Source organism: Manis javanica, chromosome 11 (assembly GCF_040802235.1).
Source record: "Manis javanica isolate MJ-LG chromosome 11, MJ_LKY, whole genome shotgun sequence".
In the NCBI taxonomy this organism is placed as follows: Eukaryota; Metazoa; Chordata; class Mammalia; order Pholidota; family Manidae; genus Manis; species Manis javanica.
Genome location: NC_133166.1, coordinates 117,458,934 through 117,483,430, shown reverse-complemented (window position 1 = coordinate 117,483,430; position 24,497 = coordinate 117,458,934). Strand labels below are relative to the sequence as shown.

Genomic DNA, 24,497 nt, shown 5'->3' with positions numbered 1-24,497 from the left:
TTTAATCTAGTATGAGAGGTGAAAAGGACTATGGAAGTTTAGGATATTTGTCACTAGTTTTATTCCCTTTATGATGACATTATAGTTAGTTGTTTGATGATTACAGTATGATCTGTGGTATGACTAATCGTTTGGAAAAAAATTAGATCCCTACATCATAGACCTCATTGGGTGAAAACAGTTTTTTGTATCCAGATTGACAAGAAGACAAGGAAATAAGCAGATACATAGTTTGGTGTTAGGTATTTAAATTGTTACAACTCTTCTAGAAGGCAGTTTAGTAACATGTAACAAACACCTAGAATTGACCTAGCAATTTTGTTTCTAGGAATTTATTCTGAGGGGGGAAAATGTGTAGAAACAGCTACAACAATGTTCTTTGTAGGTCTATTTAGGATAGTGGCAGATATCTGAGTGTCTTAACAATTAGAGATTGGTTGGGTGTGTTATATCTGTGCAATCGAATATTATGTAACCATTAAAGTTATAGTTTTTTTTAAGAAATAAAAATATAGAAAAGTACAGAAAGATACACACGTTAATGTAGAATTAACTTTTATTAATTGTTAACATTAGTGGTCATGTTTGCTTCTAAACTAAAAAGGACCCATTGGTTACTTTTCCCCCTGACCTATTCCCTTCTCCCCTTCCCCAGAGGTAACTACCATCATGGACCTGATAACAAGCCTTCCAGTCAATTTAAAAGTGTGTGTGTATATACTACTATTTTGTGTTTTTAAACCTTTATTAGTATTATCGTCTTTGTTACACAACTTGTTTCATTCAGCATTAGGCTTGTTAACTCCTTTCATGTTGAAATATATATATATAATTTCAATGAAATGAATATTCATTTTAACAGCCATGTAGTCATTTTATTACTATGTTATTATTTCCCTTTGATTAGGATTTGGGTTATTTTCCATTTTTTACTATTATAGTGCTGAAGTTAATATCCTTTTACTTGTCTATTTTTACATATATGCAAACAACCCTCTAGGATCATAAATCATTTCACTTGTAAGTATGTGCATTGTGTTTCTATTACTGTCAATTTGTTGTCAAGAGTTTTTGCTGTTACGTGAAAATGTTAATATATAAAACTACATTATTGAACACCTAGCAGAGTTTGTTATGAACTGCTTAAAGTAGAAAAAAATAAAGTTAGAAAACAAGATATTCAGAATAATCCCTATTTTGGTATCATTAAAAATGAATATGTATACCTGCACACAGTGAATCTGAAGTAAAATTTTAAAAACAAGGTCACGGTGTTTTTTCTTGCAGTATGTTCAAATAGGCTTTTATTGGACTTGACCTTTCTGCATACAGCTATATGCTCTGGACAGAATTGAAAAAACAAAGACCTGAAGATACTGAAAAATGAACAAAAGCAGGCAGATTCCGAAAAAGGGCTGGCACTTAAGAAACAGCATGGAATTAATCTTCCATTTGTACTGCTTTATAGTCAGAGGACAGGCTGAAGTTGGCACCTGGCAGACTAGCTAAAACTTTCATAGCAAACTTAACCAGAGGATAGAATTTGGGTCAGCCACTGGAGAGTGAGGGTAAGAGCTCTGGAAAGGTGAGATCTGGAGAGTGAGAGCCTAAAATTCTGTGTACAAACTATAAAAACCTCTGCTTAATCCCTGAACCACACATGGACATAGATGACTCCACAAGTGGCCTAACTAAAGATAAGAATTTACCCAGGAAACAAGAGTTTGCAGTTTAAGTCCAGCCTAATTTAATTGCATATTGAAACAGAAATATCAATACTCTCCAGTGTAATATAACAGACTCCAGAGGCTGTACAACATAATATACACAATGTCCAAGATACAATCCAAAACTACACAACATTTAAAAACCAGGAAAATATGACCCAGTCTGAAGAAAAAAGACAACCAACAGAAACTAACTTCTTATGTTAGAATTCAGAGAAGGGTTTTAAGGCAGCTATTGTAACTGCTCAGTGAAGTCAAGGAAAGTATGTTTGCATTGACTGAAAAGAAAGGAAATCTCAAATAAGAAAATGAAATTTAAAAGAGCCATGTGGAAAATCTAGAACTGTAAAATACAGCAGCTGAAATTAAAGTTCACTGAGTGGCCATAACAAAATAGAGATGGTAGAGAAAGAGTCAGTGAACTTCATAGATGAACAGAAAACTACCCAACCTAAAGAGTACAAAGAAAAACATTACTGAGCTTCAGGGACCTTTAAGACAAGATTTAACTCATACAACTAGAGTCCCAGAATGAGAAGAAAGTGAGAGACTGGAGAAGAATATATTTGAAGGTGAAATGGCAAAAAAACAAACAAACAAACAAAAAAACCTCAATTTATGAAAAACATTTACCGATAAAAGGAACTTAGCAAACATCTACTAAGATAAGGACAAACAAAACCATACCTTGGTACATGTGTCAGGGGTCCTCAAAACTGCCTTCAGGTTCAATGACTGACCAGAAGAAGGACTCATAGGATTCAGAAGCTATTATACTCACAGTAAACAGTTTATCCTAGCAAAAGGGCACAGGTTACAATTGGCAAAGGGGAAAGGCACATGGGATAAAAATCTAGGAGAAACCAGGAAGGTGTGAGATCCCAGGTGTCCAGTGGTCACATAGATGTCCTTAATTTTCCCATCAGTGATGTGTGGCAGCACCTGCAAAGTGTTGGCAACTAGGGAAACTCACTCAAACTTTGGTGTCAGCCAGGATGGTATGCAGTACCCACATGACTGACGCCAGCTAGCTACTCAGACCCCAGATCCCCAGAGTAAGAAAAACATACATTGCCACAAATCATACTGTTAGGATAAATTTACCTGGTCATTGTAGCACATCCAAGGCCTTTCAGGCATGCAAAAACACTTAACAGCCAGACTACTACAAGGGTCAGAGCCCATCCCCCAGGAACCAGCCATGCTGGTCCTGAAGACAGAACTTTTCTTTGGTGTGTGCAGGATCGGAGCATTCCAGGCCTTCTGAGTTAACTCTGTCCTGCATAGTATATCATAGTCAAAACTCCTGAAACCAAAGAAGAAAATCTTGAAAGTAGCTAGAGAAAAATGACATATACAAGGGATGAAAATTATGATTAGAGCCTACTTTTTACCAGAAACCACAGATTCCAGAAGATGGCAAAATAATAACTTTTAAAGTGCCAAAGAGGAAAAAAAAATGCAAGCCAGATTTCTCTATTCAGCAATTTTAGATATAAGAAAACTGAGAAAATTTTGTTTCCAGAAGACCTGTACTACAAGAAACATTAAAGGGTACACTTCCTTTTATTAAATTAAAGAGAATTGATTACACATAGAAACTCAGACCTTCAGGAAGGAATGAAGAGCATTGGAAATGGCAAATATCTGGATAAATATAAAAGACTTTTTTCCCTCTTCTTTAAAATATATAGGACTGTTTAAAGCAGAAATAATGTGTGTGGAGATTGTGATTTATTTCATATGGTAGTTTATAACAGAAAAGACAAGTGTATGTGGACCTATACATAGCAAGGGCTTCTACATTTTTTATGAAGTGGTATAATATTAATTTCAAGTAGTGGACTGAAAAGACAAGGATGTATATTGTATTCTGTAAACAACCACTAAGATAATAATGCAAAAATATGTCTTTAACAAAGACATATAGCATTTTTAGATAATAGACAGATAGATAAATTAAAATCTTCAAAAAATGAAAAGGCAAAAAAAGGAAGAATGGGTAACAAAAGACAGGAAACACAGGAATGATATGGGAGACTTCATACAACCATATCAGTATGTTAGTGGGCTAACACTACAGTCAGTAGAGTGGCAGTCTACATAAAAATGCAAGACCTAACTATATACTGACTATATGAAAGATGAACTTTAAAGACACAGATAGGTTGAAGTAAATGGATGGAAAAAAGCATTCCAAAAATATATGCAAATGAATACCGTGCAAAAGTGAGCATAAGAAGACAAAGACCAGAAAAAAGAAAATGACGTTATCATGATAAAAGATATTGGGAAGTCTTGACAGTTGTAAGTGTATATGTGCCTAATAACTGCTTCGAAATAAATGAAGCAAAAATTGGCAGAATTAACGGGAGAGATAAGCAATTCTGTAATCATTATCAGATGTTTTAACACCTCTTTTTCAGCAATTGGTAGACCAACTACACACACACATACACCCATCTGAACAACACAACCAACTACTTTGACCTAGATGATATTTATAGAACATTATACCCTAAAATGACAGAGTACATACTCTTTTCCAAGTGCACATGGTATACATACATTCACCAATATAGACAGTATACTAGGCCATAAAACAACTCAGTGAATTTAAAGGATTATAAGCAGAAATTAAAATTTTAAACCACGGAAGTAAAATACCTATTCCCAAATATTTGGAAATTAAACAAGACACTTTTTCATAATGTAAAACTCATAGAAATCACAAGGAAAAATTTAGATGTTGTAAATGGAATTACAGTGCAAATACCATATGTCAAACTTGTGGACTGCAGAGCTGAAAGGAAAATTTAGAGCTCTAAATGCTTGTATTAGAAAAGAAAAGTATCTAAATTCATTATCTAAGGCTTCAACTTAAGAAGATAGAAAAAGAAGAGCAAAGTAAACCCAAATAAGTAGAAAGAAGGAAATAGTAAAGATCAGAAATCAATGGACTAAAACCCAAACAAACAAAATTAACAAAGCCAAAATTGGCTCCAGGAAAAGATCAACCAAATTCATTTATTGAGTGATCAAGAAAAGAATACATATTCCTAATATCAAACATGAAAAGGGGGTTATCACTCCAGATGCTACAGATATAAAAAGAATAACTTTATGCCAACAGAATCATGAGCTTAGATGAAATGGAAAAATTCCTTGAAAAATACCACTTACAAAACTAACACAATTTCTATGAAATTCATTATCCAAAATCTAATTAAAAATTCCTTAAGATACCAAGCATCTAAGGAAAAAAGGAGGAAAGAACACTTTCCAACTCATAGACTAATATATAAGTAATACCAAAACTGAACAACGACATTACCAATAAAAGGACAGACTAATATACCTCATGAATGTAGAAAGGAAAGAAGTCCTCCTTCACAAAATTTTAGCAAATTAAATCCAGCAATATATCAAAAAGTTAATGTGTCATGGCTTAGGGGGGCCTGTTCCAAGAATACAAGCTTGTTTTAAAATTGGAAAATCAATGTAATCCACAACATAAACATAATAAGGAAAAAAACCGCATGATTATTTCAATCAATGCAGAAAAGGCCTTGAAAAAGCTCAACATGCTTTTTCTGGTAAACATTTTTTAGCAAATTAGGAATAGAAGATAATCTCCTCAGTCTAATAAATGGCATCTAGTGAAAACCATAGCTGATGTCATTCTTAATGCCAAAATATTGAAACTTTCCCCCAAAGATTGGGTACGAAGCAAGGATGCGCACTCACCTTTTGTATTTGATATCATACTGTAGGTCCTGCCTGTTGAATTACAGTAAGTAATAGAAATTAAAGAAATGAAGATTGCAAAAGACATTGTTAAACTGTTTTAATTTGCTGATGACATGATTGTTTAAGTAGAAACTCCTAAGGAATCTACAAAACAGCTACTAGGACTAATTAGTGAATTTAACAAGGCTACCGGATATTAGGTTAAACATAAAACTTTGTTGTATTTGTTATATCCAAGCAGCAAATCAGAAAATGAAATTTTTAACAAGTTCCATTTACTGTAGCATCAAGTGCATAAAGTAGGAATAAATTTAACAAAAAGTGCAAGATCTCTATACTGAAAACTACAAAACTGCAGAGAGAAGCTAAAGAACTATCTAAAAGGTGAAGTAAGCTGTGTTCATGGACTGGAGAACTCAGTGTTGTTAAAATGTCAGTCCCACCCGAATTCATCTGTGGATTCAGTACAGTTCAGAGTCCCAGGGGAATTTTTCTATAGAAATTCGACAGGCTGATTATAAAATTACTATGGAAATACACAGAAGCTAGCAAATCCAAAGCAATTTTGAAAAAGACCAAATTGGAGAACTTGGAATACTTACTCAAGACATATAAAACTCCAGTAATAAAGACAGTGTGACACTTGCAAAAGCATCGACAAATAGATCAAAGAAACAGACAATCCCAAAATAACAAATTACCACAAATTTAGCAACTTAAAACAGCACAACTTCATTTTCTCAGTTTTCCTGGACCAGGAGCCCCGGGCACAGGTTAGCCAGATTCTCTGCTCAGGATCTGTCCAGGCTGAAATAAGGTGTCATTCTGAAATTGCCAGCTGCGAGCCAGGATTGTGATCTCTTTGGAGGCTCAAGATTCTCTTCCAAGCTCATTGACTGTTGGCAAAATTCATTCTTTGGAGGTGTCTGAATCCCCATTTTCTTGTTTGCTGGCTATAGGCAGGGTTCATGCTCAGTTCCTAGAAGTTGTGCTCAGATCTCAGTCTTGTGATCCTCTCACAACATGGTAGCTTCTACAAAGCTTTCAAGGAGAATTTCTCCCCAGTCTGCTATGGGATCTCACATAACTGAAACAAACACGGGAGTGACTAGTGCATCATATTCACGGGTTCTGTTCACTTTGGGGGCAGGAGGAAGTATCATACGCGATATGTACACCAAGGGGCAAGAGTCTTAGGGGCCATCTTAGTATTCTGTGTACCACAATCCCTACTTCACATGACATTCAAAAATTAAATCAGTCCTGAACATAAAAAACAGAACTGTAAAACCTTTACAAGAAAGCTTAGGAGAATATCTTCACGATTTGGTAGTAGGCACAGGTTTCTCAGGGCACAGATTGCAATAGCCATAAAATGAAAAGTGAATTAGAATTTGCAAAATTAAAATTTGCTCATTAAAAGACATTACTTATAAGCAAGCTGCTAACTAGTAGAAACTGTTTACGGAACGTGTATCCAATGAATGATTGGTATCCAGGAAATGCTAAAAACTATACTTCAACAATAAAAGGACAAACAACACAAAAAAACCTGAGCAGAAAAGATTCTGACACTTCATTAAAGAAGATGTACAGATGACCAATAATCCTGTGATAACATTCTGTGTTTGTTCAACATCATGGGTCTCCACATAATTAATATCAAAAAGATGACACTACACTCAACCTGAATGGCTGAAGTTAAAGACTGACAGTACCTAATGGCAAGGTTGTTAGAACAACTGAAATACTCATAAACTATTGATGAAAATGTGAAACAGTACAAATACTTTGGGGAGAACTAAGTTTCTTAGAAAACTAAATATGCAGCTATCCCCATGACCTTGTAAGAAGAAAATGTGTCTATACAAAGACTCATAGATAGATAGATAGATAGATAGATAGATAGATAGATAGATAGATAGATAGATAGATAGATAGATAGATAGATAGATAGATAGATAGATAGATAGATAGAGATATATTGATATATATATGTATATGTATGTATGTATATGTATATATCACTTTTACTCATCCTAGCTCAAAGCTGGAAACAGCTAGTTGTCCATCAATAAGGTCATAGATAACCTGTGGGATAGCTAGTTATCTTTTGATACTTGCAGCAATATGGCTGAATCTCAGAATTTACACCAAGTGCAAGAAGCAGTATGAAAATAATTCATACTACCTGATTTGAAACTAGAGAATAAGCAGACTAGTCTGTAGGGAAAGAATCAGCAGTGGTTACTTCTTGGGGTGTTGACTTGAACATGAGGAAGCTTTTTGAGGTGATGGTAATGTTCTAGATAGCTTGATAGGGTTCCATAGATGTATGCCTGTGCCCAGATTGAGTGTATTGTATATTGTGTGTAGATTTTACATCAAAAGGAAAAATAATTCTTGAACTTTATGATAAGCAAGCTGAAGCAGATTTCCTAATAGTTGTAATTTACTTTGAAATACATAAAAAAATAAAACAGACTAATGGACAGATAAGGACAAGATGTATAATTAACTACAGTTTTGCCCCACTACCTTAAAGTAGAGTGTTCTACGTAAAACCTGTAAGACGAAATGGCATAAAATTAAGAGTTATCTCCTACTTTCTGAAAGTTCACACCATGTTGCCTTTTACAAAAGACCTACATTAGTATGGTGATGGCATTTTTCATAAAAGTGAAAATTCTCTTCAATTTCTTTAGTTAGCAAAAACAGGGACAATGTATGGTAAAGCATTAATGGATAATGGTGATGGTTGCACAACAGTGTGAATATACTCACCATCACTGAAGTGTAAACTTAAAAATGGTTAAAGTGGTAGATTTTATGATAATGTATATTTTACCACAATAAAAAAATAAAAAGACATTAGTGGTAAAATCTAGGTAGTGATTATATGGGTGTTCACTCTAAACTTTCCAACTTTGTTATATGTTGGGGGAAAATTAAATATTTGGGGGAAATACAGAGAGGGGGAAAGCTGTCAAGTTACTGATCAGATTCCCATTGTTCCCATGGGAAAAATACCAGAGCTGCTAGGGAAATGGAGAGAATAAGATCTCAAATGAAGGGTATGTGTATTACCTAACACTATAACACTATCTTATTTCTAAAATATCTTTTATTACTGTTAGATTTTAGAAACTCAGATTTTTTTTTAGAAGAAAAGAATTTTACAGCACATATTGTTATAGTCCTAAATCATGTCATTTATCTGTAATACTTAATAGGCTGTCAAGGAAGTATACAAGTCCAAATGTATATAACCATAGGAAAAACATCACGTTGACGTAACCTGACTAGCATGGAAGGTTGAGTTAGAAATAAATGCACAAAGGGCATAAAATCACCTTTTAAATTTGATTGGGCTTTCACAATTGTTAGCAATTAACTGTTTTATTTAATTTTAGATTAAATCTGATGTCTCCTGCAGATTTAAATGTAGACTTTCTTAATTGGAGAATTTAGTCATTGTCTAACTTCAAAGAACCAGTTGGACCTAGAAGAAAAAAGGGATAGAAAACTAAAGCCAGAGTTTTGTCTCTCTTATCCATTCCACCGTAATTCAGCACTGTTTGTTATCTGTAATTATATTCTTTAGATGAGTTCAGAAGTACAGATTTTCAAATCCGCCACGTTATTCAGCTGGGGTTGGGTAGTCAGTGACATTCTGTTTTCTGTGCTTTATCAATCTGAAATTGATGGCAAAGTGGTTGTTAGGTTCTTTTGATGAATGAAATACTATTTCCTGACAGTCTGAGAGGTATGCTAGTTTGAAAATGGTGCCTCCAAATTTCTTTGGTTTGCTGCCAGGTGGCCGAAAGCATGTGTTGTCGGTCTTTGACAGTGACCACTTTGAATTCTGTCAGTGATTCTTCTGTGCAGCTTTGAGGGGAATGTCTTTGGTTAAGAATAAATCTGTAGCAGAGCAGACTATTAACCCATCTCAGCAGCCACAAAATTTAGATCTGATTATAAAACATCCAGTAGCTTTTGCAACTCAGAAAATGGTTTCATTTATTATGAACTACTACCAAATATAAAAGTAACCAAAGAAAATATTGTGAAAATATCTACATATTTTCCTGTACATAAATAATTGTTCATATAAAACTGTTCTCCCTTAGCCTAGTAAACATAATGTTCTTCATGTAATTGTAGATTAATGATACCAAAATAAAAAAATAAAAAATAAACTGTTTTCCCTTTATTAATGAACAGTTTCCCTTTTGTCATCATAGTGCCTGGCTTTTTTTTTTTTCTTATTTCAGCCACATTTACATTGCTTAGAGATACATATTTACAGATTTTGAAAGACTAGCATGTGGAAGATAAGATGTTTTGTACAGGTCCTTGAGTTGGAGTTTTATTTTTTAAAATGAAGTTAAAGCTGATCGACTTTTAAACCTTGAAATTTCTTGTACATTTATTCCTTTTCAGAATAAGCTTTTGAACAACCTTTCTTTTCTTACTTTGAGATATATATTAGGGAACATGGATTAAAGTCAGTTGACCTTTGGGAGTGGCTTAATTTGGAGTCAAACCGAGAGCCTTCTGCAAATTCAGTAATAAAAATCAGTGGGTAGGGAATCAATAAGATTTGCTGCTGTTCTCACTTTTAATTGTCAGGGACCGATTTTTTTCTCAGCTTTGAGATTATCATTGGATATGTTAGTGCCCTCTTTTGGTGTAAGAATGGTACTGCAGCTGGCCTCCTCAATGTGGGCAAGAGGCAGAATCCTTTAAAATTTTTTTAAAAAAAATAATATGGTCACATTATACAAGATTTGTAAGAGGAAGGAATCACTCATGATTCTGCCAGCAATATAAACACTTCATGAACACAGACATTTTCTATCAAATACTTCATCTGCCATTGACAAAATTAAAATAACTGAGAAATTGTTGACTTCACTTACATAAAGTTACAAAAAGAGGCTAATACAGTGTTCAGTAGAAGTGGTGAGAAAGAACATCCTTGCCTTCTTCTTTCATTAAATGTCATGTTAGATCAAGGTTTCGTGTAGATTCCCTGTATCAAGTTGAGGAAATTCTTTTCATGACCCAGGATTTGGTTTATGTTGATAATGCCACATGTACCTGAAAATAATGTATATATTCTGCCATTGTTGTATAGAGCATTTCTATAATTGTCAAGAAGGTTAAATTTAGGTTACTAGTCTTCAAGTCTTCCATATCTGTATTGATCTTCTAGCTACTTGTTCTAGCAATTATTGAGAGGATATTGAAATCCCTGGCTGTAATTGTAGATTTGTTTTTTTCTAATACGTTTATTGAAATATAGTTTCATACTATGCATTTCATCCATTTAAAGTGTACAACTAAAAAACATTTGTTTTTTACTACCACTATCCAATTGTAGTCCCATTGTAAAAATGAAACCCATGCCCATCAGCATTCACTCCTCATTTACCACCACCGGACAGCTCTAAACAACCACTCATCTGTTTCTGTCTCTGTTTTTTCATTCTGGATATTTTATATAAATGGAATTATATAATATATGGTCTTTTATATTTGGCTTCTTCACTTAGCCTAATGATTTTAAGTTATACCCATATTGTATCATGTAGCATCAAAATTTCATACCTTTTTATTGCCAAATAAGAATTCCATTGTATGGATATACTACATTTTAATCATCTGTTCATCAGCTGATGGACATTTGGATGGTTTCCACTTTGGGGCTATTATGTATAAAGCTTCTATGAATTTTGGTGCACACAAATTTCTGTGTTGTCATGCCTTTTTATTTCTCTTGGGCATTGGCCTAAGAGTGGAATTGCTCGGTCATAACATAGTAACTCTATGTTAAACTTTCTGAGGAACTGCCAGATTGTTTTTCAAAGCAGCTGTACTGTTTTTCATTCCCAGTAGGAAAGTATGAGGGCTCCAATTTCTCCACATTCTTGCCAGTATTTGTTACTGTATTTTATTATTATAGCCATCCTAGTGGATTCATTGTAGTTTTGATTTGCATTTCCCTATGACTAATAATGTTAAGCATCTTTTTTATGTGCTTATTGATCATTAGTATATCTTTAAAGAGTGTCTATTCAGACTCTGTTCATTTTTCAGTTGGGCCATTTTTATTACTAGATAATTTTTTACATATTATGTATATTCTGGACACAAGTAACCTTATCAGGTTTATATTTGGTGAATATATTCTCTCATTCTATGAGTTTTCCTGTCACTTTCTTTGTACCATTTAAAGCACAAAGACTTTTTTACTTTTTATATAGTCCAATTTATCGGTTTTTCCTTTTGTCACTTGTGCTTTTGGTATCATGTCTGAGAAACCATTGCCTAACTCAGGGTCACAAAGGTTTACTCCTCTGTTTTCCTCTTGAATTTTAAGTCACTTTCTTACTTTCCTGAAACAACTATTTCGTATGTCTCTCTCTCAGTAAACCTTCGCCGCCTTGCATCTACCCAGCTGACAATGTCAGTTCCTTTTTCTTGATCAAGTAAAAACATTCAGAAAGAAATTCCTCTTCTTCTAATCTTCAGATCTATGAACCAGGCCAGTGTGTCTCCTCATCCTACTGGGCTCTCGGTTTCCAGCCTTCCCTTCTCCTGGACTTCGCTGCTTTTGCCCCCTATCTTCAGTCCGTGGTGCCATACCCTCCTCGTTATCCCTGCCTCCCTGGTTATTTCCTGTTTCCTTTCACTATCTCCTCTCCTTTTACTCAGCTACTAAATATTGGATTACCTCAGAATTAAGACCTGGGCCTTCTTCCCTGTCAATACTGGGTGACCTTATCCATTAACATAACTCATAAATACTACTTCTGTGCTGATGACTTCCAAATGTGTATTTCTAGCTCAGACTTCTCCCATGTGTTCCACTGGTGGGCCTGCCTTTTTTAATAATGGGTATCTGTGGACATCCATCCCAAAATTAACATGCTCTGTACACCGCTCTTCCTCATCTCAGTAAATGATGCCACATCCATCCCTTTGCTCAGACCCAAACATAGTGTCATCCATATTTCTTCCCCCTGTCACCTCCTATATCCGTTCTGTTACCAAGTTCTGCTCGTTCTACATCCAGAATATAGCTTGAATCTGCCCGTGCTTTATGCTGACTGCCTTTACTCTTATCGGAATGATCGTCTCTCACTTAAATCTCCAGGTTGGCCTCCTAGGGAGTCTCTGCCTGTGCTCTTGCCCAATCCCAGTCCACTCACTGTACAGCAGTAAAAGTGTTCATCTTTTTAAAGTACAATATATCATGTTATTCCCCTGCTTGACATTCTTTAGTGGCTTCCTATTTCACCTAAGGTAAAATCCAAGCACCATACTTTGTTCTGTGAATGTGCTCCGTGATCTAGCCCCTGCTCGTCTTTCCAGCCTCATCTCAGGCCACTCCTGTCTTCACTCACTACCTGCTGTCCATATTGCCCTTCTGACCTTTCCGAAGCCTGCCAGGCACCATCACAGCCCACCCAGAGCCCCGGTACCGTGTCCTCTAGCTCTGCCTCTAACCTGGCTTGCGCATGGCTAGCTCCTTGTCATCCTTCTTACCTCACCTTCAGTGTCAGCTCCTCCCAGAGGCTTTTCCTGGCCACTGTCTACACTGGTGCTTGTGCACACACACTGTTCTCACCGTGGCACAGTGGGTTTAGGTTTTTACAGGCTTCTGTTACAGTGGCACTTACCTTGCTGTCACTCGTTGCCTCTCTTCCCCACTGGAACGTGAGGAGGAGCTTGTTTGCCTTGTTCGTTGCTGTGTTGTGTTCTCTGTTCCTAGCACTTGCCTGGCACATGGCAGGCACTTCCTTAAAGCTTCCCAGAAGAGAAGGGTGGGAAAGGAAGGAAGGAGAACACGTTAAAAATAAGGAATCTCCTTTTTAAAAAGTCCTTTACTGAAGTAGTAGGGGCAGGTAAATGGAAAGAATATTTTGTGGCATCAAACTATTGCTATCTCTTGCTGGTTTCCTGGCTATGAGATAAAACTAAAATAGTTTAGTGGCTTCACATTTTACAGTTTTGGCAGCTGCCTCTTTTCTTGCTTTTACCTCTTCCTCAAGAATTAGAGGAAAATGTTTCCGGACTATGCCAGTTTCATTTCTTTGATATCTTAGAGTCCTTGTTCCCTTGTACTTGATAGGAGCCAGGTGCAGAAATTTAACTAGATTGAGGGGCAATATCAGAAAACAAGTGAAAATTGTGGGTATGTTGTCTCTTGATCATTAGTAGAGTCCATTTTTCAGCATTCAACAACAGGTCTGAAGAGCCTGGTATTAGTAAGTAAGGTGATAAGTGCTCTGAAGAAAAAGAATAAAGAGATAGAGAGTGATCGAAGGAGCGGGGGTGTTAGAGGGAGTGGACCGTCTCTGCAGAGGTGTCCCAGGGCCCAGGACCTGGGTGAGGTAAAGGGGCCCGCCACGGGAAGTCGTGCAGGAAGAGCATCTCCCAGACAAGACGCTCCATGTATGGCACCATCTTCTCCTAGCTTCTCTCTGTTACCTCCTTTAGTCAGGATGTCCTCCTCCTGGCCCAGACCATAATCCTCCCATTGATTTTAAGGCCAGCCCCAGGGCCTTCCATACTGTTAATGCAAGGTGTGTACTGCACACTTCCAGGGAGCTCCATTCACATGTGTTATCATTGTAGTTTTGAATATTTCTTATGACCATTTTCCAGCAGATGGCAGAAAAGTTCAGGAAATTAAAGGACTCTTTCTAATTTGTATCAAGTGTCTTTATCCCTTTTTCCTTCTCTTAGACTCTGGCTGCAGTCTTATCTAAGCTGTTCTTGCTTTTTCTCTTTCTTTCAAATGTTTAAAACTTAAGAGTTGCAAGCGTACTACAGGCATACCTCAGCAACCTTGTGGGCTGGGTGCCAGCCCACCACCATGAACCAAATGTTGGGATGAAGCAAGTCAGGTGAACTTCTTGGGTTCCCAGTACGTATAGAAGTATGTCTATACAGTAATCTGTTAAGTATGGAATTATGTCTAAAACAAGTACAGACCTTAATTAAAAAGTACTTTCTCACTAAAAAAATGCTATCATTTGAGCTTTCAGCAAGTCATAATCACAGATCACAGTAACAAAAAAAATAATGAAAAAGGTTGAACTATTTCAAGAGTTACCAAAATGTGACAGAGACACGAAGTGAGCAAACGCTGTTGGAAAAATGGTGCCATTAGATTTGCTTGATGCAGGGTTGCCACAACCTGCAAAGTGAAACATCAAAAAATAAGGTACACCTACACAAAAAGCTCCGCTATAACCTTCACTCTAGTTCACCAGTTGGTAATATTTAGTCTCTTTTGCTTTATCATTCACCCTCCCTCTCTATAGCAACATTGTTTTTCTCCTGAACCATTTTAAAGACTGGTTGCAAACATCTTGCCCTTTTACCCCTAAATACTTTGGAATGTGTTTCCATAACAAGAATTTTTTTTTTATTTACATAACCACAGTACATTTATCAAATTTCAGAAATTTAACATTGATAGAGTACTTTAACCAATTTACATAGTCCATATTAAAATTTTGTCAGTTGTCCCAATGACGTCCTTTATAGCTGTTATACCCTCTTATCCAGTGTCCTCTCTATGGCCGTACTTTGTATTTATGTATTTTGTCAGGTCTCCTTACTCTCCTTTAATCTGAAAACATTCTCCAGATTTTCTTTGTCTTTCACACTATTAATATTTTTAAAGAAAAGAGGCCATTTGTTTTGTAGATGATTTCTCGATCTGAGTTTGGTGTTTTCTCATTAGATTCAGGCTATATGTTTTTGACAAAAGTGCCATAGAAATGATATTGTGTCCTTAGTGCATTATATCAGGAGGTGGCACATGGTATGAGTTTGTTCCAGTACTAAGCATTCTGTGGTGAAACTGTTACTGTTGTCATGTGAACTGTAACATGTATCCACTTGGACTCAGCCTGCAGGAATTACCTGCTGAGCGTTTGCTTTCCCAAGTACGCAGCATTCCAAACAGCTGTCCAATTCAGTGAGCCTGAGTGAGTCATCTCCCAGTTCTTCTCCTTTGCAACATCACAATCTGGGACTCTTGGCTTCCCATCAGGAATCATAATACCTCTTCTCTCTCCTAGTAAGTCACATCCTCTAAGCAGAATCTCTAAACCAGTGATTATTTCTCCTATACAATCAGTGTATCTTTAGTATTTTGTTAGTTTCAAGTTAAGGTTCCTTTGGCTCTAGCAAGGCTAGGCTTCACAGAAAAGTATTGTAACTGAATATGGGGAAGAACTAGATACCAGTGGGTCATCTTGAATCAGATGCAAATTCATTTTACCCTTAATTACAGTCTTCCGAGCTAACCATATTCTGATTATAGTTAAAATTTTAGTATTTGCTGCTTGTTGTTTACAATGATGAGCATTCTGCATTCATTAGCCTTATAGATTCCTTAAAACAGAAAATAGATGTCACTTCCTTCATCTCACAGATGAGAGAACATAGGTTCAGAAAGGTTATTTAAGGTAATACAGCTAAAGATTACAAGGACTCAAACTCATGTCTCTCCAACTCCAAAGCTCTTGCTCTTTATAAACAAAGAACAGCACAGAAGAAACCTTTATTAGGGCTATTAGTGTTGAAGTTAGCCTTTACAAATTGAAATTCAAACATCATGTCACTACTAGATTGGCGGTAATTGCTAGCGGTTTACACCCAGAGTTTTTGAGGTATCTGTAAGTAGAAGAATTTAAGAGTTTTCCAGTTTGGATGTTGCCAACCATTAAGTCGCACTTTCAGTGGACAGATAGTCTTGGTTTCTATCTACTTCCTAATTATTAATTATCCCCATTCATTTTCAAAATTACGGTGATTTAAAATTATTTAGATAACTATATGGACCTCTACCCATAATCCTTCCTGAGTTCCTTTCGGATGAACTCGAGAACGGTGTTTCATTGTTAACTTAACACTAAGGGAACATAGCATGTTTTTATTCACTACTCTCTCTGCCCACCCCAATTTATACCTTTCAAATTATCTTTGGTTTTATAGTCTGTTGACCCAGCAATTTTGTTGACCTGTTAATTCAGGTAACAGTTAAGATTTTACTACATTTGCACTACTGTCCTTTCTGCTGAAACATTTAAAGTAAATGATGCTTTACCCCCATTGTACTTCCATAGCTTTTTCTAAAAAATAAGTTCCCAAGTTTTTATAAACCTATCCAAACCAAAGGAACCTTTGGCAGTGTGATACAATTTATTTTGACTTACCAAATTCTCTCGGGGAGGGGTGTGCCTGTAAGTGCGCGCTGGCGTGGTGCTGCATGCAGGGCACAGGCAGAGAGCAGTTCTGCTTTGTGTTTGGTTCGTGGATGTATAACTTGTGTTCCCTTTTCTTTTGGCAGTACACGATCTGATTTTCTGGCGAGATGTGAAGAAAACTGGGTTTGTCTTTGGCACCACACTGGTCATGCTGCTTTCGCTGGCAGCTTTCAGTGTCATCAGTGTGATTTCTTACCTCATCCTGGCTCTTCTCTCTGTCACCATCAGCTTCAGGGTCTACAAGTCTGTCATCCAAGCTGTACAGAAGTCAGAAGAAGGCCATCCATTCAAGTGAGTTGAAGCGTCACAACTAACACTCTCCGATTTAGTGGAGGGGTTCACTGAGACTGGTCACATCTAAGTCAGATTTGACTAGAACTTCAGGGACAATGCAGCTGATGGGTAACATGGAACATTAGCTAAAAACCTTGAAACCACCTTAAGAAGTGACCAAGTTAGGAACCCTGAACTTTTTTGACAGACTGGAGGCTCACACTTCTACGACCAAAGAGGACTATCTAAATTCCTGAGCAGGGAGTAGAGAAAGCATAGCATCTAGGACAGCACTCAAATGGGCCCAGGACATGTTTAAGCCCCACATGTGAAGTCTTAAAACAACTTTGAAATCCTGGTGTTGAGACTGTGCTCTTGGCAGTATCAGAATTTGATGTGTTTGCTCTTGGTTTTATTGCTGATTTCCTTCTTAAATCTCCTTTACTTTTCTTAATGGCGGCGGCAAGCCTTGAAGTCAGGTCATGCATTTCTAGAGTCCAGTTGCTAGCTTTTCTGACTGTTCTGTAACTTTAACAAATATTTTTCCTCACACTTCTCTTGAAAATGTTAGCCCATAAAAAAAATTTAATATTAGCAAATGACAGGGTTTTCTTAAACCCTTTTCTTACAGAGAAACCCTGCTGTGATCACCCACAACTGTGACAGAATAGGTGTCTGTCTGCAGCTCCAGTCCTCCTACTTTCATCAATAATTTAAACTATATGTGGCATTAAAACGGTTACTGCAAATTAGTTTTAACAAATCAGTAGTTGCCAAATGAGTGAGTGAATGAATTTTACTGTTTTGCCACGAGCTCAAATGCCTTAGTGGGGTTTTTTCCCCTTTTGTGTGACATGTTAGGGATTTATAAAATGTGTTTTGCTAAGTTGCATTAATTATAGCATCTGATTCTTTTGTGTTGTTGTTATCTTTAATCTACAGTTACATGAAGAACATTATGTTTACTAGGCTCCCCCCTTCACCAAGTCCCCCCCACACACCCCATTACAGTCACTGTCCATCAGCATAGTAAGATGCTATAGAATCACTACTTATCTTCACTGTGTTGCACAGCCGTCCCCCTGCCCCCCTACATGCTAATTATACATGTACAGCATCTGAGTTTTACACCTTTTGGTAGTAACTATTTTCTTAATAAATAGGAAAGGAAAACATGCCTGTTACTCATCTGTTTTTCCCACAAGACTTTAGGCTTTTTAAAGTATAAGCAGTCTTAATCTTAATTTCCTGATACCCCCAGCACCTGCCAGATGTCTGGTACTCAGTAAGTACTGAGTGAATGAACACATTCAGAGCATGTGGTTGCATCTCAATTCTGTAGTGCATTTGAGAACAGAACCCAGGTCCAGGTCTTTCTATCTTTTTCTGTAATTTTCTCATCATTTTGAAAGGAAATTTCATAATGTGTCTATAAAAATTTTTTTTAATAGATCACAATTGTAATATAAAGGAGTGATAAAATAGAAAGACATTTTTAATGAAATAATATGTATTTCAGTCAGTATTTAATTGCTTGAACATGACTATACCAAAAGAAGTACAATAAAGATATCAGATACTTGCACCTAAAAGTATAATCTCCAATTAGATGTGATTTTCCAAAATGATGAAAAAAACTTAACAAAGTTTTAGCATAAACAAAATACAGGTTTAGAAAATTTAGGATATGTTAAAACAGTGGAGGAAAAAATACCTTGTTTTTATATGCTCTGGGCTCTCAATAATTACAAATAGGTCTGTTTTCATGAATATCCTCTGAGGCAATAAAAATTATGCAGGACATAAGACAGTTCTTTTTGTCCATGACTGTCCCACACTCTGCAGACTTCTGGCATCTTTGCCTCCATCCACTACATGGCAGTGGTACCCCCACCCCACCCCACCCCATGACAGCAAAAAATGCCCCTAAATATTTCTAAAATGCTCTCTTGGGGGAATTTCACATTCTTATAGAACTCCTTTGCTAACAGAAAGATATCTCCTTCCATGTCAAATGTATGACTGTTGTTTCTTCTTCTGGAAGAGCCTATCTGGATGTAGACATTACTCTGTCCTCGGAAGCTTTCCATAATTACATGAATGCAGCCATGGTGCATATCAACAGGGCCCTGAAACTCATCATTCGTCTCTTTCTGGTGGAAGATCTGGTTGATTCTTTGAAGGTTAGTTGCTTCTACAGCTTCTGCTGGTGAGGCTGAGGAAAACCAGAGACTAAGTTACAATTCAGAAGAAAAACAGTAAATAGGGTCTTACTAGACAAAAATCAATATATCTGCTTATCTCAGTCAAACTGTACACATGAATATAGGAGTAAGCAGGGAAGGTACTTATACCTAAAACAGAGATGATGTAATTGGTGTAAGCGCAGTTACAGTCCGTCTTTGGGACTAAGACAACTGCAGAATTCTCTTATGCATTCTCAAATGTATAGTGCAATTGGGGTAACCTTCATTTTGGATTTTTGGATATGTTAAAACAGTAGAGAAAAAAATACCTTGTTTATATGAAATTATTTATGGCATTCATCCCTAATTTATGTTGATTAATTAGCTACAGGAGAATAGCATCAGTTAACCTGAATTTTGCATTATGATTATTCCTACTTAACCCTTGGATGTTGGCCTTCACCAGCTGGCTGTCTTCATGTGGCTGATGACCTATGTTGGAGCCGTTTTCAATGGAATCACCCTTCTGATTCTTGGTAAGGTAACAAGGAAAATGTCTCCATGCTCTTTGAAGTAACTGATGAGAGTAAGAGCAAAAAGAATGCCCAGCATGGCTCCACTCCTTCCACGTGGCCAAGTCTTTAATGTGTGTAGAGACTTTGAATTAGATGTTGGAGGAAACTGACTTTGGCCATAGCATTATTAAATGATCCTAACTATAAAGTACTATCAGAACAACTAGAAGTAAAGGAGAGTCATTTAGAATTGCTTTGAATATGGGATCTTTTTTGTAGAAACCATTTTCATAATTTGGAAATTATTTGTGGTACAAGGAAGGCTGCCTCTGTACCTTGATGTAACTGTTCTTAATTGACAATTCTAGCCAGCATTTCTCATATTGAAGATCTGTGTTTCCCTGTATTTCATGAGGAGAAGCGTATGTGTTACTTGAGTCTCTGGACTTTGTGACTATCTCACATTTACACTTGCCATTTCCCATGATTCTGTCTTACAGCTGAACTGCTCGTTTTCAGTGTTCCAATTGTCTATGAGAAATACAAGGTAAGCATTTGTCTTTTTCAAATCAGATATGCCAGTTGATATAAATGACTAGTTTTAGTTCATTTTTTTAGGTATTGAAAGTTTGGAGCAATCTTTTTCTAAACATTTCTATAGTCTAATTTATAGGTTATATTTTATAAGAAACTGATAACAGAAAGAAAAAACTGGTAACAGAGGTTTCCTAAGGAGAGAAGCTGAATGTCTAGGAGAGATAAGGGTAGGATGGGAGGCTGACTTTTATACCCGGCTGTATGCTTTTTGCATTTTTATCACATGGATATATTATCTGTTCAATAAGTTGGAAAAATTGCTTAAAGAAATAAAAGCTGGTATCTGCAAAGAAATGTAAATTTCCAAGGTCATATAGGGTGGTATAAAAGTAAACAGATTCTTACATTGTGGAATGGTGTATATACAGTATACTAGATGCTGTGAGGTTGTTCTTTATACATTAAATCATCCATCAACTGACTTTTATTTATAGCTTTTTGGTAGCAAATGAATTAGTCTTACCCAAGAGCCAAAACACATCTGTGATTATAGTACATAGATTAGACACACAGTTTCTAGTATTCAGAAAATACTATATATACTCTAGTATCTCTAGAGGAAAACATCTAGCAGGTAAGACCTACCTCTGCAAAGGGAATAATTGGTTTTTACTTCAACAGAATGTGGGGTATTGATGGCATAATTTGAAGTCTGAAACCTAAAGTTTTAAAAAAAAATGGGCATTATTTTTATTTTCCAGAATATACAGTAGTGTTTTTTTTTAATGGTTAAACTAAACAAACAAACATTTCCTTCAGGAAAATTGTTATTCTGTGTGTTGCCACAACTGAGTCACTTTTCTTCCTTAAAGACACAGATTGATCACTATGTTGGCATCGCCCGAGATCAGACTAAGTCGATTATTGAAAAGTAAGTATGCTGAGGTTCCACATTTCATCATGTGTGTTTTTTTCCCTGCTATTTTTAGTCTCCCTGGCAAAATGCTGATGCAGAAAATGTCATTTTCACCCTGAAAAAAATCCTTGGTTTGATTTTACTATAAATTATTTTACCCACCTCTTTAAAAAAACATCCTTTATGTCTTAGACTAACAAGAATCAGTGGACTCAAGATCACTCTTTTAAATGACTTTAAATGGCTTTTAAATATTCATGGCTGTCTACTCAACTTCATTTATTTTCACATATATCAGTTTTAAGTTAAACTCTTCTCTCTCTTTTCAGAAATATGTTTTTTAATAAATAAATGACTTAAGGCTGAAAAGATGCCTCTTCCTAAGACTACCCAATCCCTCTGTTTTCCCTTTAAAAATTATTTTTAACCAATTTGATATTTAAACCAAGTAATAAAATATTGGAAGATGATTTTATGACTCCCCACATCAAGGAACCTTTTTTTGTTTTTTAATTATAGCAAACACTATGGAACCCAACACAATTAAAATGTTAACATTTTCCATATTTTCTTAAAGTGTTCTTCAAGAAAGAAAATACCACATCAGGAACAGCTAAAAAATACCCTTTGTGCTCCCCGCACCCACCAGTCCCTTTCATCCTCCAGATTTTAGTGCTTTTTCCAGCTTTGATGAGTGGAAACTGAATATATCCAGACAGCTCTACTTAATGCCAGGGTATTTACCTGCTCTTTGCTCTTTTAGGTGTACACTGAAGCTACAGTCAGGCAAGGACAGGTAGCACGAATATGTATCTGGTTGCTATTTACTCATGGTTGTAAGAGATGGTTGTAGCTTAACTTTAAATCTGACTGATCAGCAGTGTTTGCTTACTCAGGCCCCCTGCTGGAATGTGCCGTTTGTGAGGCAGACCTCTGACATTAGCTCAGGGGTGTCAGTGACCTTATTGAGGGTGACCTTAACACACAAAATAAAAGGCAGCTTTGGTGTCCTAAATAGGGCTGGGAACTGTTGCCAGCTCCTATAGTTTTTTATATGCCATCTTGACCTTTGACTCCTGTTTCTTTAATGACACTAGTGGGTAACTTAGCATTCCCTGAGAAATGGGCTCTTACACTGCTGGTGTGCAGAGCAGTCAGCAGGCATGTGTCCAGATGCCCCTTATTCTTCCCTGGAACCCCCAGCAAAGGACCCAGGACAAGGAGGTTCAGGCAGTGGAGGAGGATGGGCAGCAGGCACCATGTCAGAGAGAGGGGTGGGTCTTGGTGGCCCCCTCAGCTCATCCCAGGCCCCACTTGGCCCCTGCCTCTTCTTATCCTGAATAAACCCTGTGGAAATGGGAGAATGTTTTTCACGTTGCTCCAGCAGTCCGGGACCTCCTCTAGCATCACTGCTAAAACAAGAACCTAGGACTGTACTGTCAGTTTTTCACCATCTTCTTCTTCTTTTCTTTCCCCAATAGGATACAAGCAAAACTCCCTGGAATCGCCAAAAAAAAGGCAGAATAAGTACATGGAAACCAGGAACACAACAGTTACTAAAACACCATTTAATAGTTAAAGCATCATTACTTGTACTATGAAGGAACATGCTCGGTGTCAGCTTGAGCCTGCATTCCAAGCTTTTTTTTTTTAATTTGGTGTTTTCTCCCCTCCTTTCCCTTTACCCTCAATATCAAGCACAAGAATTGGACTAAAAAAAGAATTGGTATCTTAGAACCCAAAAGAATAAGGAAAGAAAGAGCAAATTAGTAGGATAAATCAATACCTTCATGGTGATGGAGCCTTTAGCTATAGCTTGAAAGGGAAAAGATTGGAGGTAAAGGAGAAAATGAAAGATACACATTTTGAGTTGTTCTGTTCAAAATGAAAGAGAACACATCTCTTGGGATTTTCTATCCAATTTTCAAGGACTACTTTTACAGTTTCCCATCATAGTTTTGCCCTTATTTTTAAGTTAAGAAATAATGATTAACTTATGAAGAAATTATCTGGGGACAAGAGTGGGATTCCTTCCCATGGGTTTTTTTTTGGCAACCCTTGATCCCATCTTCCTGCCCAAAAATGTGAGCAGCTCCTGCTAAATATTCCTCTTCTTTGCTTCAGGATATAATTTTCAGCTCTATGAATAACTCATAGGTGGTAGTGGTAATTCCCAGTCCCCAGATACCGACTGGTAACCAAGAATGAAAGTGGACAGTGGGCCTGGAGAGGGAGTCAGCGGCAGCAGTGCTGCGGCCCCACCGCGTCTCCCACGCACCACGAGGAGAGGCAAGGCTCCGCCGTTGGGGGAAGCGCTGTCATGTCCTCTGGACACCAGTTCTGAGCTTTAGTCTGGGGACTCATTCCTGAATGTGCTTTCCTCCCTCTTCCCTACCCACCTCACCTCAAGTTTAATAAGAATGATTGTTCTCTTCTATTATGAAATAAATGTCTGTAACTGCTGTACGCTGCTGTAAACTTGTTAGAGAAAACAAATAATCTGCATGTCGGCTCCTCAGTCATTGAGTTACTGTAATCCTATGTCAGTCCATGGGGGGGGACTACAGAGGTGAACTACAAAAACACAAAGGCCTTTTTTTCTTTCATCTCTTCCCTACCGTGTCCTTCACATGCTACACCTTTAACCTGAGCCCATTGCTTTACCCTGCGGACCAACACTGAGCTGGCTTGAGAGATTGTATGTGTCTAGCTAAGAGACCACAAATGAAGCGTAGAGAAGTGCATCTGTGGTTCATAGGGCGTTCTAACTTTAAGGCTAGTTTGTAGGTGTTATGTTTTGAGGGTTCATTTTCAGGCACATAAAATGTCTTTGCACCTGTACTGTGGCCCAGGTGCTCGTTTTGAGTGTTTTCCAAGAAGCTTTAGGTAAGCTTATGTTGATGGGCTCTGTGCACAATTAAAAGACAACAACACATCAACTCACATCAAATGGAGGGCAACTGGGAATCTTTGACTCCCATCTGAGACTGATCCAGGTGTCTTCCTCTCCTTCCAACATGAAAATTCAGTAAAATTGAAAGAAAAGTCATCTTTGAGTTCCTTCAGGTTTTAACTCAGTTGCAGTAACCCAGAGGGAACACAAACTGGTGGCTTAGAAGTAAGGGCCGTAGTCTTTGCCGGTCCCACCGCGGCTCTGCAGAAGGAAGTTTTCTAAGTTTGGGGGAAAATTAGGTACTTAGATGGGTAAAAGGTATCCTTGCCTTGCTCCATTCTCTTATTTTCTTAGCCCCCTTTCCTTCTGAATTTTTAAACCAATTTCCTGTCACAGTGGGAAATGC

General features: G+C 37.0%; 1 protein-coding gene across 3 annotated transcripts in view; it reads left to right on the top strand.

The window, feature by feature from the left end:
* RTN3 (reticulon 3) overlaps positions 1–23,664 on the top strand; it is a 49,825-nt gene extending 26,161 nt beyond the window's left edge. For all 3 annotated transcript variants that reach the window (XM_017655096.3, XM_073217622.1, XM_017655098.3), the window contains 6 exons: positions 16,855–17,062; positions 19,089–19,227; positions 19,697–19,766; positions 20,246–20,292; positions 21,155–21,213; positions 22,680–23,664. In XM_017655096.3, the coding sequence (XP_017510585.2) occupies positions 16,855–17,062; positions 19,089–19,227; positions 19,697–19,766; positions 20,246–20,292; positions 21,155–21,213; positions 22,680–22,725 (569 nt within the window). In that variant the 3' untranslated portion in view covers positions 22,726–23,664. The remainder of the gene's footprint in view (positions 1–16,854; positions 17,063–19,088; positions 19,228–19,696; positions 19,767–20,245; positions 20,293–21,154; positions 21,214–22,679) is intronic.
* The last annotated feature ends 833 nt before the right edge of the window (positions 23,665–24,497 follow it).